The sequence below is a fragment of the Rhinoraja longicauda genome, chromosome 26 (assembly GCF_053455715.1).
Source record: "Rhinoraja longicauda isolate Sanriku21f chromosome 26, sRhiLon1.1, whole genome shotgun sequence".
Taxonomy (NCBI): Eukaryota; Metazoa; Chordata; class Chondrichthyes; order Rajiformes; family Arhynchobatidae; genus Rhinoraja; species Rhinoraja longicauda.
In genome coordinates this window covers 32347844-32365671 of record NC_135978.1, presented here as the reverse complement: position 1 = coordinate 32365671, position 17828 = coordinate 32347844, and the positions used below count along the sequence as shown (strand labels likewise).

The following is a 17828-nucleotide window of genomic DNA, read 5'->3' as shown; positions in this document are numbered from 1 at the left end:
TGAGGGGTAACCTTTTTACACAAAGGGTGGTGGGTGTATGGAACGAGCTGCCAGAGGAGGCAATTGAGGCAGGTACTATCACAATGTTTAAGAAACATTTAGAAAAGTACATGGACAGGACAGGTTTGGAGGGATATGGGCCAAATACAGTCAGGTGGGAATAGTGTAGATGGGACATGTTCATCGGCATGGGCAAATTGGGCCGAAGGGCCTGTTTCCACACAGTATGACTCTAGGACTGAAATCGCCCAGTCACAGAAAGCTATGGGTCAAGTAACAGAAAGTGGGATTAATGCAGATGGGTGCCCACTGGTCAATGTGGACCTTGTGGGCTGATTGGAGAGGCAATCTTAATAGATTTTATTCTGCATATTTTATAGATTTGAAGAATTCTTTTGTCAATTATACCATCAACCTGGACAAAAAACAGAAAAATAAAAGGGCGATGTTTACAAAAAGTGATGGAACCTCTGTGACCCTGTCTGACTCTGTGAGGATTTCCACTGCAGGCTGTAAAAACTATTTAATCACTCTGCAGGTAAGAAGGGAAAGATCTTCAAAGGAAGACAATACTTTTTAGTTGTGCACTTTGATTTTGAATCATTAGCTATCCCGTTGCACTTTTCTCCAATAGTTCAATATCATGGCCGTCCCCCCTTCTCACTGCTATTGGCATGGTGGCAGGGTGGCGCAGCGGTAGAGTTGCTGCCTTACAGCGCCAGAGACCCAGGTTCGATCCTGACTACGGATGCCGTCTGTATGGAGTTTGTACGTTCTCCCTGTGACCATGTGAATTTTCTCCAGGTGCTCTCATTTCCTCCCACACTCCAAAGATGTGCAGGTTTGCAGGTTAATTGGCTTCGGTAAGATTGTAAATCGTCCCTCGTGTGTAGGATAGTGTTAGTGTACGGGGTGATCGCTGCTCGGCGAGGATTCAGTGGGTCGAAGGAGCTATTTCTGCGCAGTAGCTCTAAAGTCTAAAGTCTATCATCCCGCAGGTAGTATTGATTCCTGAAGTCCCACACTATCAGGTTCAGGAACCTACGTCTATCAGATTCTTGAAACAATTATGTTTTTGCATCTATGTACGATTTATGTATAGTTAGTTCTTTGTGTGTTTGTCTGAGACTAGGTATCTGTGATGCTGCTGCGAGCAAGATTATTACTATACTACTTATATTATTACTATACCTACTTGTGCATATGATAACAATCCCAATTTGAAATGCCAAATAAATCCATGCAGTCTCAAATATTCAGCCTTAATCCTCCTGAAGGTCTTCGCACCTTATCTATACCTCTATAGATTTACCTCCAACCCTCCTACTCTTCAGGGTAAAATGTTCTAGCCTTTCCAATCTCTCCTTGTAACTCAAGCCTACCAAGCTGTTATTCAAGCAACTGAATTATCCCACCACAACCAGAGAGCAGTCCTGAACTACTAACTACCTCATTGGTGACCTTCAGACTATCCTTGATCGGACTTTACTGGCTTTACCTTGCACTAAACGCTGTTCCCTTATCCTGTATCTATACACTGTAAATGGCTTGATTGTAATCATGCATTGTCTTTCCGCTGACTGGATAGCACGCAACAAAATCAGGGCGGCGCGGTGGCGCAGCGGTAGAGTTGCTGCCTTACAGGGGATGCAGCGCCGGAGACCCGGGTTCGATCCAGACTACGGGTGCTGTCTGTACAGAGTTTGTACGTTTTCCCCGTGACCTGCGTGGGTTTTCTCTGAGATCTTCGGTTTCCTCCCGCACTCCAAAGACATACAGGTTTGTAGGTTAATTGGCTTGGTAAATGTAAAAATTGTCCCTAGTGTGTGTAGGATAGTGTTAATACGAGGGGATCGCTGGTCGGCGCAGACCCGGTGGGCTAAAGGGCCTGTTTCAGCGCTGTAAACTAAACTAAACTAAAAGATTTTCACTGTACCTCGGTACACGTGACAATAAACTAAACTGAACCTAAACTGTTCTGCAATGGTCTTACTTCAAGAAGTTAGGGGCAGCATGGTAATAAACTACACTGAACTGAACATCCTTGTGAATTTTCTCTGCACCCTTTCCATCTTAATGACATCCTCATCACAATATCCTCATAAAAACATACCCTTCCTCCTATTTCCATGTTGCCGATAAACTTGCATTTCTCACATTTCATCCCTCCTCCAGGTCAGTTGTGTAGATAGTGAACAACTGTGGGCTGGGAACCAATCACTTGGATACTCCGTAGGAAGAAAAATTGCAGATGCTGGTTTAAATCGAAGGTAGACACAAAATGCTGGAGTAACTCAGCGGGTCAGGCAGCATCTCTGGAGAGAAGGAATGGGTGACGTTTCGGGTTATCAGGGGAGGGGGCGGGACAAAGAAAGAATGTAGTTGGAGAGAAGAGGAGAACTTCTTCAAAGTTGACATTCCTTGAGGAGAATTCACACTGCAAATTCTCCTCAAGGTCTGTCAACTTTGAAGAAGTTCTCCTCTTCTCTTCAACTACATTCTTCCTTTGTCCCGCCCCCTCCCCTGACATCAGTCTGAAGAACATTCTTGACCCGAAACCTCGCCCATTCCTTCTCTCCCGAGATGCTGCCTGACCCGCTGAGTTACTCCAGCATTGTGTGTCTACCTGGGTACTCCACCGGTTATACCCCCTCCAGCCTGAAATCCTCATTTATTCCAAATCTCTTCACACAGTCTATTTTCCAAAGATCGGGAATCAAGAACCAGAGGGCATAGATTTAAGGCGAGATAAGAAAGATTTTGGCTGTACCTCAGTGCATGTGACAACAAAGTATCATTGAACCCTGGTACCATTGAACCATTTAATAGGAACCCGATGAGCAACATTTTTCACACACAGGGTGATATGGGACGAGCTGCCAAAGGAAAAGATTGAAACAATTTTCAATCGGCAAACATATTTCCTCCAATACCACAAACTCTTATTTTAAGCAACAGCCTCTTGGAGTGGGCCTTGTCTCTGGCCTTTTACAAATCTAAACACACTACATTTATAAATCTCCTTCTACCAGTTCTCACTAATCTGCCCTCGCAGAAGCTTGATAAATGTAATTCATGAAATTATGTTGCCTTTAGTTTAGTATAGAGATACAGCATGGAAACAGGCCCTTCGGCCCACCGAGTCCGTGCCGACCAGCTTGAATGAATGTTTTACACACATTTACATTATCTTACACACACGAGGGACAATTTACAGTTATACCAAGCCAATTCGTCTAAAAACCTGTACGTCTTTGGGGTGTGGGAAGAAACCGGAGATCCCAGAGAAAACCCACGCAGGTCATGGGGAGAACGTACAAACTCCGTACAGGCAAGCACCCATAGTCAGGATCGAACCCGGGTCTCTGGCGCTCCAAGGCAGCGACTCTACCGCTGTGCCACCAATTTGATTATAGTAAGCTTTCCAAAATGATCAGCAGGAGAATGGGGTTAGGAGGGAAAGATAGATCAGCCATGATTGAATGGCGGAGTAGACTTGATGGGCCGAATGGCCTAGTTCTGCTCCTTTCAATTATGAGCTCCAACAAATGTTTAATACCATCCAGGAGAAAGCATTCCACTTGAGTGAAGCTGATCTGTGTTCCATCCACAAAATGCATGACGGATTCTTGCCACATCTCCCTGATTAAACCATCCAAATCTCCGATCTCTGCCATGGAGATGGGGAAGGCAGCCAGCACATGTAGGTCCCCTCCACATTGCACATCTTCCTGATCTGCAAATGCATCGCTGGTCCTGCATGGCCTCTGCATTCAAATTCTGGAACTCCCTCCCCAATCGCTCAATGCATGTGAGTGCAGCGGAAAGGTGCAAGAAGGTGGCTCTCCACCATCACGTTAAAGCGGTTTATGGCTCTCCACCATCGCGTTAACGCCGTTTAGAAAGGACAATTAATGCTGCTATTCCTAGTCATGCCCAGCTCTTGAAAAATGAATGGATAAAAAAAATGTATTAAAATGCACTGCTCCAGATTAAATTCCATTTGACATTTTTTTCTGCTGAGTTGACCAGACCATTTAAAGGGCCTTGCAAAGCTCCATAGAGTCATAGAGTCATACATCGTGGAAACAGGCCCTTTGGCCCATCTTGCCCACACCGGCCAACATGTCCCTGTCTAACTGTTTCTTAAACATTGGGGTAGTCCAGAGCCTCAACTACCTCCTCAGCCTTTCATCGTCACTGTGAAACAGATGCTAATTGTTGTATCATTTGCGAAATCTTTGTAATTTCTCTACATTTGGCCACCAAAAGCATGCACCCATGTACTGAGCCCTGTAGCACCACTAGCTTTGAGTGATAAAACCTTTAATCAATGCCCTCTGCTTTCTGCCACTGAGCCACTTGTGAATCCAGCGGCCACTTTCATGTGGATGTTATGGGTTTTACTTTTTTCAGAAGCTTGTCACGGAGGATGTTGTCAAAAGCCTTGTCCTCATGGACTCTCCTTAGTAACTCCTCTAAGAATTCTATCATATTAATAACAATGATTCCAATGCCCATTAATGAATAAAAGCGCAGGTTCTCAGGTAAGTATTGTATATTAGAGGCATGATAACAATTCAAGTTGTTCTAATTTCTGATTTGATTTTGTTCATAATCTGATTGAAAATGTCTCTAATTTCAGCATTGTACAATTGATTGCGTGTCTGCAATCGATGTAGAAGTGAACTACACACTGCATAACGTTGAAGAGAAAGATCAACTGCCCTCACCAGTTCTTGACAAATTCACCAAATCTTCAGCATCTTTTGAGGTAAAAATGAAATGGCAGATAACTTAAAAACAAACTGTTTAAAGAACAACATGGGGCTGTAGTAGACCGTATAGTTGAGAATGTGTTTGGATTGAGCCTCAGTGGGAATGTGCTTTGCGAAGAGTAGCCCTAATTCCCTAAGTTTTTATATATCAGGGCGGCACGGTGGCGCAGCAGTAGAGCTACTGCCCCACAGCTCCAGAGACCCGGGTTCCATCCTGTCTACGGGTGCTGTCTGTACGGAGTTTGTACGCTCCCTCCGTGACCTGTGTGGGTTTACTCCGAGATCTTCGGTTTCCTCCCACACTCCAAAGACGTAGATTAATTGGCGTGGTGTAAATGTAAAATTGTCCTAGGTGTGTGTAGAGTAGTGTTGATGTGCGGGGATTGCTGATCGGTGCGGATTCCATGGGCCGAAGGGCCTGTTTCCGCGCTGTATCTCTAAACTAAACTAAATACCTCAACATCTTATCTGATTTGGGGCCTTGCTCAGATTGCACTTGAAATATTATGTACAAGGTCTATGTGGAAATGTTATGCAGGGTCTGGTAGAGCAATCTAAGGAAGGATGCACTTTTGATGGAAGAACTGCAAAGAAAGTTCAGCAGTTAGATTCTTGGTTGTGGGATGGGACGATTGTCTTCTGACTGAACCAATATCACAAATGGATGACTTAATAACAGTAATGGTGCATTATTATACAGATAAAGTTATAGCATTTAGTACTGAGTCCAGAAATCTGCATCCTGACAGTCTTCTGAACTCAATATTGAATTCTACAACTTCAGGTAACTCGTTTACAGAGCAGGTGGAAGATGAGGCGCTATTTCTCAAGTTTACAATGGAAATTGATATATAAGTAGAGTCCAAAGATAGATGGTTGCATATAGAAACATAGAAAATAGGTGCAGGAGGAGGCCATTCGGCCCTTCAAGCCAGATTCATTGTGATCATGGCTGATCATCCACAATCAGTAACCTGTGCCTAACTTCCCATATCCCTTGATTCCACTAGCCCCCAGAGCTCTATCTAACTCTCTTTTAAATTCATCCAGTGATTTGGCCTCCACTGCCCTCTGTGGCAGAGAATTCCACAAATTCACAACTCTCTGGGTGAAAAAGTTCCTTCTCACCTCAGTTTTAAATGGCCTCCCCTTTAATCTAAGACTGTAGCCCCTGGTTCTGGACTTCCCCAACATTGGGAACATTTTTCCTGCATCTAGCTTGTCCAGTCCTTTTATAAATATATATGTCTCTATAAGATCCCCTCTCATCCTTCTAAACTCCAGTGAATACAAGCCTAGTCTTTTAAATTTTCCTCGTATGACAGTTCCGCCATCCCAGGGATCAATCTTGTGAACCTACGCTGTACTGCCTCAATTACAAGGATGTCCTTCCTCAAATTAGGAGACCAAAACTGTACACAATACTCCAGATGTGGTCTCACCAGGGCCCTATACAACTGCAGAAGAACCTCTTTACTCCTGTACTCAAATCCTCTCGTTATGAAGGCCAACATTCCATTAGCTTTCTTCACTGCCTGCTGTACCTGCACGCCAACTTTCAGTGACTGGTGTATGGTTCCAAATTAACCCATTTGTAAAGGGATGCAGTACTAGATATTCCATTCAGTCAGAAAGGAATACAATGTTTGACTGGACTGGCAGTCTGAGAGGGACACAGCATTCGAGCTGTCTGAAAGTCTAAGAACGATGCAGTACAGGACAGTCCAGATGGTCAAGGGAAGTAGTGCTGAATTTTCTGAATGTTTTGATTAAGTCCTACAGAGATAGAGTCAAACAGCACTGGTCTAAAGCCTTAACTGTGTGCAGTTTTGGTCTCCAAATTTGAGGAAGGATATTCTTGCTATTGAGGGCGTGCAGCGTAGGTTTACTAGGTTAATTCCCGGAATGGCGGGACTGTCATATGTTGAAAGACTGGAACGACTAGGCTTGTTCACACTGGAATTTAGAAGGATGAGAGGGGATCTTATCGAAACCTATAAGATTATTAAGGGGTTGGACACGTTAGAGGCAGGAAACATGTTCCCAATGTTGGGGGAGTCCAGAACAAGGGGCCACAGTTTAAGAATAAGCAGTAGGCCATTTAGAACTGAGATGAGGAAAAACTTTTTCAGTCAGAGAGTTGTGAATCTGTGGAATTCTGTGGAGGCCAATTCTCTGAATACATTCAAGAGAGAGCTCGATAGAGCTCTTAAGGATAGCAGAGTCAGGGGGTATGGGGAGAAGGCAGGAACGGGGTACTGATTGAGAATGATCAGCCATGATCACATTGAATGGCGATGCTGGCTCGAAGGGCCGAATGGCCTCCTCCTGCACCTATTGTTTATTGTCTATTAACCTGACTCAATAATGCTAAAGATTCAAATGGCTTATTAAAGCATCTTGTTACCATAATGATTGATTTCCGACTACTTTATATTGAAACTGAAACTGAATAACTTATCCAAAATGGTGTCTGTGTAGATTATTCTAAGAATACATCTTTGCCTGTACAAGACGGGAAGTGAAGTGCTTCCGCCATTGTTCCCCAAATACTCATGCCATTGTTCTGTTATCTTCTAAAACACAACCCTTTTACAGTTAAAAGCACCTGTTAAAAAATCTACAGTTTTTCTTTCATTTGAAAAGGTAATTCTTTAATGAATGTGAATGGTACAAGGCAAGGCATATGTTACCTCTGGCATTTTCCTTTTAGCTCCAATTTCAGAAGGACTGTGGTTCTGATGACATATGTATTTCAAATCTCTTTTTGGACTGCAATTTTACAAAGTAAGTTGATAAATTTTGGATATTATTCTTGGCATGAGTGAACATAACCAGTAAATTTAGTGTAGTTATAATTCAGAGATAAAGTGCGGAAACAGGCCCTTCGGCCCACTGAGTCCACACTGACCAGTGAATTCCGCACATTAGCACTATCCTACACACACTAGGGATCATTTACATTTACTGTATACCGTCTTTGGAGTGCAGAGAAAACCGAAGATCACAGAGAAAATCCACGGGGTCACGGGGAGAACGTACAAACTCCGTACAGACAGCACCCATTGTAGGGATCGGTCTCTGGCGCTGTAAGCGCTGTAAGGCAGCAAATCTACCTCTGCGCCACCGTGCCACCCTAATAAAAGCAAAAGAATTGCAGAGGTCGGAAATCCCCCCAAAATACAAGAAAGGTCAGAAGCTTTCAACAGTACAGACAACTTCAGTCGGCGTTGTAGGCTATGGAATTAGAGTGGTGGACTCATACATCACAGAAACAGGCCCTTTGGCCCATCAGTCCCATGCTGACCTTTTTTCCCCATCTACACTAATCCCACTTGACCGCATTGGGACTGTATACTTCTATGCCTTGGCCATTTAATTGCCTGTCTAAATATCTTTTAAAAGTAGATGTTTGCATCATCTGCTATTGCAGCAGATTTCAAATATCCTTTCACTGTGTAAAACATTATACCTCCGATTGAAAACTCCTTCCTTTCACCTTAAGCCTGCGCCCTCTTGTTTTTGATACCCTTACCACAGAGAAAAGGTTTGACCATGTCTCTTTCCATGTCTCTTATAAACTTACACACTTCTGTTAGGTCACTTTAAAGCCTCCTTCATATCAGGGCAAGCAATCTAATCCAATCTCTCCCGAGAACTAAAACCTCCAGTCCAGGCCACACTTTGAACATGGAAGATAGAACTTTACAGCACAAGAACAGGCCTTTCGGCCCACAATGTCTGTGCCAAACATGATGCCAAGACCAACACCTATCTATCTGCACATTGCCTATATGCCTCCATTCCCTGCATATCCATATACCTAATCAAAAGTCTTTTAAACACCACTGTACACTACATTGTCTTTCTGCTGACTGTTCAGCATGCAACAAAAGCTTTGCACTGTACCTCGGTACACGTGACAATAAAGTAAACTAAACTAAGCTTATGTATCTACTTCAACCACCATCCTCAGCATCGCATTCCAGGCACCCACCAACGTCTTTGTAAATAACTTGCTCCGCACATCTGCTTTAAACTTTGTCCCAGTCACCCTAAAGCTGTGTCCTCTGAATTGAATTGAATAAGTTGAATTGAATAAGTTTATTGGCCAAGTATGTACGCATACAAGGAATGTGCTCCACTCACAAGTAACAACACGACATACAGTAAACAATTAAGAATGAAACATTAAAACTGTTTTAAGAATTAAGAATAAAACATTATAGTTTAAACATGTGAATGAAATAAAATACCAGAGCAAAAGGAGGCTACAGATTTTGGCTGTTGAGTAGAGCTACTGCTCTTGGAAAAAAGCTGTTTTTATGTCTGGCTGTGGCTGCTTTGACAGTCCGGAGTCTCCTTCCAGAGGGAAGTGCTTCAAAGAGTTTGTGGCCAGGGTGAGAGGGGTCAGAGATGATCTCTGATATTTGATTTTTAATCCTACAATAAGATTATGAGTGTCTACCCGATCTATGGCGCTCACAATGAGGTGCTGGAGGCAGATACTCTCACAACATTTAAGCAGTGTAGACGACTCACAGCAGAAATGGCTGGACCTGAATTGTCAAGGCAGAGAAAACTATGGACCAATGGCTTGTAAATGGGATGAGTACGGATGGGTGACACAAGGAACTGTAGAGGGTGGTTCATGCAGAAGAAGACTCAATGTGCTGGAGTAACACAGCATCTCTGAAGACCATGGACAAGTGACGTTTCGGGTCTCAGGAAGAAAGGTCCCAACCTGAAATGTTACCATCATGGTGGCCGAAGGGTCTGCCTTGCGTACTGTATGATTCCATGACACTTCTATGATTCTAGAAACATGCATGCAGAAACAGGAAGAGCTCCACACATCCTCTGTCTCACTTCATCTACCATTTCTCCGTCCAAATTCAGACCTGACCTATTACCTGCTCTAATCTTTGATAACCTCCCTGGCTGTCCACTTACTGCACACTTACTAATAAATCCGACTGCATTATCTTCCAAATCATTGATGTATTTGGAAGGACATGGAGGATAGTGAGATCATTGTGGGTCAACTAAGGGCGGCACGATGGCGCAGCGGTAGGATTGTTGCATAACAGCGCCAGAGACCCGGGTTCGATCCTGACTACAGGTGCTTGTCTATACGGAGTTTGTATGTTCTCCCTGTGACCTGCGTGGGTTTTCTCCTAGATCTTTCGTTTCCTCGCACACTCCAAAGACGTGCAGGTTTGTAATTGGCTTGGTATAAGTGTAAAAATTGTCCCTAGTGTGTGTAGGATAGTGTTAGTGTGCGGGGATCGCTGGTCGGTGCAGACTCGGTGGGCCTGCTTCCATGCTGTATTTCTAAAGTAGACTAAACTAATATGCCAGGGCATTTTAAGATCAAAAAGAATGTGGCTTTGGGTCTCTTGAAGAACATTAAGATGGATACATTTCTAGGGAGAAATTGAGCATAAAATGTGTTTGGGGAGCGGGGCCGAGTGTGTTCGCCTAACGGAGGTTGCGTAACAACCCGCCTCCCGGGTGGCCGCCATTGGTGGAGCGGGAGCACGTGGCCGCTGGCTGGGTGAGGTCACGTGGGACGCGGGGCGTTGACGTCACCTTGTCCCGTATTAGGAAGTGAGGAAGTTGGCATCCCTAGTTCCAGGCCCCCAACAGAGAGTTAGATTTAGCTCTTAGGGCTAAGGGAATCAAGGGATATGGGGAAAATGCTGGAATGGGGTACTGATTGTGGATGATCAGCCACGATCACAATGAATGGCGGTGCTGGCTCGAAGGGCCGAATGGCCTCCTCCTGCACCTATTGTCTCTGTTTCTATGTTTCTATTACACTATGTGTAAAAAAAACTAGCTCCACACATCTCCATTGATCGTTCGCTCCCTCTCCTTATAGCTCTGTGCTCCAGTGTTGGACATTTCCACCCTGGAAAAAAGCTGTTGACTGTCGGACGGAAAGCTTGGAGACATGGATTGTTTTTCCTGGGACATCGGCAGCTGAAGTATATAACATTTTGAGAGACTTCGATAGATAGGATAAACAGAGCCTTTTTCCCAGTGCAGAATTGCCAAATGCTAGAGGGAATGTTTAAGATGACGGGGAAAGTTTATAGGAGATTTGCCAGGCAATTTTTTGCAGAGTTTGGCAGATGTCTGTAACACACTGCCAAGGTAGGCTGTGGTAATGTTTCAAAGCCATTTAGCCAGGCACATGAATAGGCTGAGAGTATAGGGATGTAGACCATAGGGTCATAGTCAGACAGCACGGAAACAGGCCCGACAGCCCAATCCGTCTATGCAACCACGAAGGGATTTTCTCATGCCTGGTCCTTACCACAAATACTCCATATACCCATGACCGACTATGTGGAACAGTTGCCCCTCAAGTTTCTATTAAATGGGCAGCACGGTGGTGCAGCGGTAGAGTTGCTGCCTTACAGCGCTTGCAGCGCCTGAGACCCGGGTTCGATCCTGACTAGGGGTGTTGTCTGTACGGAGTTTGTACGTTCTGCCTATGACCGCGTGGGTTTTCACCGAGATCTCCGGTTTCCTCCCACACTCCAAAGACGCACAGGTTTGTAGGTTAATTGGCTTGGGATTGTATACTTGGTATAAGTGTAAAATTGTCCCCTAGTGTGTGTAGGCTTGTGCTAATGTGCGGAGAGCGCAGGTCGGTGCGGACTCGTTGGGCCGAAGGGCCTGTTTCCGCATTGTATCTTTAAGCTAACTAAACTAAATCTTTCCTCTCTCACAAACCTATGTACTCTAGTTCTTGATTCTCCTACTCTGGGTAAAGGAATCTGAGCATCCGCCCTATCTATTCCCCGCATGATTTTACACACCTCTATAAGATCACCCCTCAGTCTCCTGTGCTCCAAGGAGTAAAGTCCTAGCCGACCCAACCTTTTTCTCTAGCTCATGCCCTTGAGTCCTAGCAACATCCTCGCAAATCTTCTCTGCACACTTTCCAGCTTAATGGCATCTTTCCTATACCGTGGTGACCAAACCCAGAACACAGTCCTCCAAGTGCAGCCTCACCAACGTATTGTGCAACTTTAACCTAACATCCCAATTTGTACACTCAGTTCTCTGACTGATGAAGGCCAGCATGTCAAGGCTTTCTTCACCACCCTCTCCACCTGTGATGCGCTTATACTCCTAGATGCCTCTGCTCTACAATACTCCCCAGGGCCCTGACATTCACTGTGAAGATCCTGCCCTGGTTTGACATTGCAAGATGCAATACCTCACACATATGTGACTCTCACATCATGTCAGATGAGATTAATTTAGATTGTGAGCATGTTCACCGCAGACACGCTGGGCTGAAGGACCTGTTCTTGTTCTGTGTGTCTGTTATTTATTCTTCGCCATGCACTATGAGGAATCAAAAGGTGGATTATTATCTGAATAATTGAGATATAGAGTAACAATTGAACAATAGAGCTGTGGCAGCTGAGGAAACACAACCTGCCACAGGCAGTGATGGTCCAGTTTTACACTACCATCATGGAGTCTGTCCTCACCTTCTCCATCATGGTCTGGTTTGGCTCAGCCACCAAGTACGACATCCAGAGGCTGCAGCGCATCGTTCGATCAGCCGAGAAGGTTGTTGGCTGCAACCTTCCCCCCATTGACGAACTGTACATTGCAAGGGCCAGGAAGCGAGCGGGCAAGATCATCTCTGACCCCTCTCACCCTGGCCACAAACTCTTTGAAGCACTTCCCTCTGGAAGGTGACTCCGGACTGTCAAAGCAGCCACAGCCAGACATAAAAACAACTTTTTTCCATGAGCAGTAGCTCTACTCAACAACCAAAAGTCTGCAGCCTCTTTTTACTCTGGTACTTTATTTCCACATGTTTAAATTATAATGTTTTAGTTTAAATTGTCTACTGCATATCGTGTTTTTAACCTTGTGAGCAAAGCACCAGGGCAAATTCCTAGTATGTACACATACTTGGCTGGGATGAGAACTAGTGTGAATGGGTGATCGATGGTTGATAGAAACCGCCATTACATTTAGCATGAACTCAGTGGCCCAAATTGCTTGCTGCATCTCTAAACTCCAATCTCTAAACTGGATGAGAATATGCCATGTATTGATAATGAAGGGCCGAGTGATAAGAAGAAAAAATAGTCATCTTTTTTGTACTGATGCGAGCTATAACTCTTCTTTCAGTGACTTTACGTGGATTGTTGGCAAGATAAGAGAAGCGAGTTTGATGATCTTTCTGTCTAACACTGGAGAAGATTCGTATCTCACCACAATGGACCTATCCTATCCAAAAAGCTTTTACTTCAAGGAAATCTCAAAATCTCTGGTAAGATAAAATTCAGAGCCAGGGATCACAGCTTTGGAAGTTCGAGGAGCAGAATTAGGCCATTCAACCCATCAAGTCCACATCGCCATTCAATCTATCTTTTTCTCCCAACCCCATTCTCCTGCTTTCTCCCCATATCCCCTGACATCTGTACTAATTACAAGAATCTGACAATCTCCACCGTAAAAATATCCATTGACTTGGCCACCACAGCCGTCTGTGGCAATGAATCCCACAGATTCACCACCCTCTGACTGAAGAAATTCCTTGTCACCTTTCTAAAGGAAAAGGTGTCTTTTTGTAGGAAAAAAACTGCGGATGCTGGTTAAAATCGAAGGTAGGCACAAAATCCTGGAGTAACTCAGTGGGTCAGGCAGCATCTCGGGAGAGAAGGAATAGGTGAAGTTTTGGGTCGAGACCCTTTTTCAGACTTTTTCGTATTTTACTCCATGTTCCACCCTCACAACTCACACTCACAACATGATAGTGCCAGTGTTCTCCTCATTAATCTCAATAGGATTGCCAACTATCTCACTCCCAAACATGGGACAAGGTGATGTCACCGCCCCGCGCCCCACGTCACATCACCCACGTGCTCCCGCTCCACCAATGGCGGCCGCCCGGGCCGGGTGGCGGGTTGCTACGCAAGGCTCGGGGCTGGGGCCGCAACTATTTACAATATATATTAATGACTTGGATGATGGAATTAGAAGTAACATCAGCAAGTTTGCAGATAACACAAAACTGGGTGTCAGTGTGAACTGCGAAGAGGATGTTAGGAGGTTGCAGGGTGACCTGGACAGGTTGAGTGAGTGGGAAGATGCGTGGCAGATGCAGTATAATGTAGATAAATATGAGGTTATTCACTTTGGCAGCAAAAATAAGGAGGCAGATTATTATCTCAATGGTGTCAGATTAGGTAATGGGGAAGTGCAACGAGACCTTGGTGCCTTTGTACACCAGTCACTGAAAGTAAGCGTGCGGGTACAGCAGGCAGTGAAGAAAGCTAATGGCATGTTGGCCTTCATAATGAGAGGATTTGAGTACAGGAGCAAAGAAGCCCTTCTGCAGTTGTACAGGGCCCTGCACCTATTTTCTATGTTTCTATGCAACCTCTGTTAGGCGAATACACTCTATCCCGCTCCCCGAACACACTCTGTTAGCCTACACTGTCCCGGCCTACAGCAGCCCACAGATGGCTGTAGACTGGGACAGTGTAGGCTAACGGAGTGTGTTTGGGGAGCGGGGCCGAGTGCTAGGCAACCTGCGTTAGGCCAGCACACTCTGCCCCACTCCTCGAACACCGTTAGCCTACAGCGGCCCGCGGGCCTAATACGGGACAAGGGCGGTCCTGTACAGGACAGACCAATTTAGCACAAAATATGGGATGTCCCGGCTAATACGGGACAGTTGGCAACCCTACACCACATGCAGTTTTAACAGAGGTGTATCGCCTGCTGGAAAATAGGTGTTGCTGGAATCGTCCAGATCACTGTTGGTTGGCAGACTGTAGGTGACATGATCATGAACACAGGATACAGGATCATTGGCATGTGGAGACTCAAGAGACTGCAGTCGCTGGAATCCTGACCAAAGTGCTGGAGGAACTCAGCGGGTGAGGCAGTATCAGCGGGAAAGAAGAAGAAGAAGGGTCTCGACCCGAAACGTCACCCATTCCTTATCTCCAGAGATGCTGTCTGACCCCGCTGAGTTACTCCAGCTTTCTGTATCCATCGGAGGGAAAGGATAGTTTGGCCCCACCAGTGTAAAGGAGGCCACGTCACGAGCACACAATGCAATGGGCGATGCACACGAACCTCTGCCTCACCTGGAAGGAAGGAAGGACTGCTGAAATCCCTGGATGGAGGTGAGAGAGGAGGTGTGGGGACCGGTGTTGCATCGCCAATTGTTGCAGGGGAAAGTACAGATGCTCCCCGACGTACGATGCTTCGACTTACGATATTTTGACTTTGCGATGGTGCAAACGGCAGCGAGCGGTAGCGAGCCGCAGCTCAGGTGCATTGAATGCATTTCGACGTATGATATTTTCGGTTTCCGATGGGTTTCTCAGAATGTATCCCCATGGTAAGTTGAGGAGCACCTGTAATTGGGAGAGGTTTGGATGGGAAGGGATGAGTGAACCAAGGAGTTACGAAGGGAGTGATCTCTGCAGAAAGCGGTCACCACCACCCCCCCTCCCCCCCCCTCCCCCCTCTCCCATGACCATTGCCTTCTCTCGCCTCCACCATTCCTCCTCCTTGACTCCTCCCTGTCAGCCTTCTCATTTCCAGCTACCACCACGGCATCAACCATCTCGACCTCTCCACTCCCCTCACCCACTCCAATCCCACAGCGTGCGAACGTGCAGACCTCCACTCACTCAGTAACAGTCTCAACATTGTCATCAGGCTCACTGTCAAGGCAGGTGGTGTTGTAGTCTCAGAGGATGACCTCCACTGTGCTGAGGCCAGTCGCCAGCTCTCAGCCACCTCTGCCTGACCTGCTTGACCGTTGACCATTACTCCTGCATTTGTGCCTAACCTACAAACCTGTACGCCTTTGAAGTGTGGGAGGAAACTGGAGCACCCGGAGAAAACCCATGTGGTCACAGGGAGAACGTACAAACTCCGTACAGACAGCACCCGTAGTCAGGATCAAACCCTGGTCTCTAGCGCTGTAAGGCAGCAACTCTACCGCTGCGCCACCTTGTGTTGGAGGCAAGGAATAAACTAAGTAGCTCTTTCTTAACTGGCAAAAATATGATGGGCTACATAGCCATCTTCTGTGCCATTGAGTTTCTATGATTAACTATTTAACTGTTTCCAAAAGTCTTTGGTTGTGCTCTATTTGTATGTGAAACGGTATTACACAACATAGAGTTCATAAATTCATAAGTGGTAGGACTGGAATTAGGCTATTCGGCCCATCGAGTCTACTCTACCATTCAATCATGGCTGATCTATCTTTCCCTCCTGCCTTCTCCCCATAATCCCTGACACCCGTACTAATCAAGAATCTATCTATCTCGACTTTAAAAAAAACCATTTTATCCGTAGGGACTGACTTTGTGCAATACTTCCAGGTATTTCCTTGGACTCTTGAATGAAGCCAAAGGTCATTTAGAGGAAGCATCACTGAATTTGTCCTGCTGCCCTTGTACCTCAAGAATCATTCTCAAAACCTCTTGCTTTTCTAGATTTATTTTTGTTTGTCCCTTTAATCATTAAAGTGTAAATCATTTATTCACAAAATGCTGGAGTAACTCAGCAGGTCAGGCAGCATGTCAGGAGAGAAGGACCCATTCCTTCTCTCCCGAGATGCTGCCTGACCTGCTGAGTTACTCCAGCATTTTGTGAATAAATACCTTCGATTTGTACCAGCATCTGCAGTTATTTTCTTACAAAGTGTAAATCTTGGTGCCACTGAAAGCTGCGTTCATTTACTGTTAACTGCTAGGATGCCGGCTGTTAGAAATATATCAGTGTTGGTGAGGTTTCATCATTTTGACCTGTCATGTGTTTTTGTGTCCCATTGGACAATCTCCACAGCTCATTGGCGTCAAATGTACAGATCAAGCAGCATCATCTTCCTTATCATTCTTAAAATGTGCGATTTCCCATCCGGTCTTCAAGAGCAATTCACAGGTAAGCAATGAAAACTCCTTGAACACATTCACAATTTAAAATTAGTTTAGTTAAGCTTAGAGATGCGGCCCCTTCTGCCCACCGAGTCCGCGCCGATCTCTGATCCCCACACACTAGCAATATCCTACACAGACTAGGGACAATTTATAATTTTACCAAAGCCAATTAACCTACAAATTTGTATGTCTTTGGAGTGTGGGAGGAAACCGGAGAAAACCCATGCAAGTCACGGGGAGGATGGACAAACTCTGTACAGACAGCACCCGTAGTCGGGATCGAACCCGGGTCCCTGACGCTGTAAGGCAGCAACTCTACCCCCGGCGATGTAGAGTTATGAGGAAAATATTATGTGAGCTAAAGATTGCTGGTTGAAGAAATAGGAATGAAGGTGAGAAAAAGGCAAAAAGAAAGAGAGTTTGGGAAGGGAATTCTGGAGGCTCAGTACAAATGTTTAAAACATGACTCCGATGATAATATAATCCGAATATAAAGACACAAACTGGCCTTGAAATCGCTTTGAATTTATGCCTTTTTTTGACATGAAATTGTGCAGTGGATCACCCTGCATCGCTGTGCTTGTTATATAAACACAGACCTCCACTGTAAGGTGCAGAGATGACTGTTATCAGGCTTCCCGGAAGAGCTTCTTTCCACAGCCATCAGGTTCTGTTTTAGACCCCATATCTGAGAAAGGACGTGCTAGTGTTGGAGAGGGACCAGAGAAGGTTTATAACAATGACCCCGGGGATGATTTTGTGACCGTATGATGAACGATTAACGGCTCTGGGCCTGTACTGGCTGGAGTTTAGAAGGATGAGGAGGCACCTCGTTGCTAGTTGTGGTAAATGTTCCTCTCACCCACTGCTCTGCTTAGGTTGATTGCATCTCATTTTCTTGTTCAAACAACCTTTTGTTTTGATCAACAGGCAAAACTCACTATTTCTTGGGACCTTGATACAGCTCCGTTTAAGGAAGAATTTGCAACCATCAGCATCAATGTCAGCAAGTAAGTACGGGAACAAACTGGATTTGTCTAGAAAGGAACTGCTGACGCTGGTTTATAACAGAGACAGACACAAAGTGCTGGAGTAACTC

General features: G+C 45.2%; 1 protein-coding gene across 2 annotated transcripts in view; it reads left to right on the top strand.

The window, feature by feature from the left end:
- Positions 1 to 17828, top strand: part of LOC144606264 (integrin alpha-E-like) — a 124802-nt gene that overhangs the window by 79552 nt on the left and 27422 nt on the right. For both annotated transcript variants that reach the window (XM_078422189.1, XM_078422188.1), the window contains 6 exons: positions 381 to 538; positions 4646 to 4774; positions 7492 to 7565; positions 12948 to 13089; positions 16638 to 16733; positions 17660 to 17739. In XM_078422189.1, coding sequence (XP_078278315.1) covers positions 381 to 538; positions 4646 to 4774; positions 7492 to 7565; positions 12948 to 13089; positions 16638 to 16733; positions 17660 to 17739 — 679 coding nt within the window. The remainder of the gene's footprint in view (positions 1 to 380; positions 539 to 4645; positions 4775 to 7491; positions 7566 to 12947; positions 13090 to 16637; positions 16734 to 17659; positions 17740 to 17828) is intronic.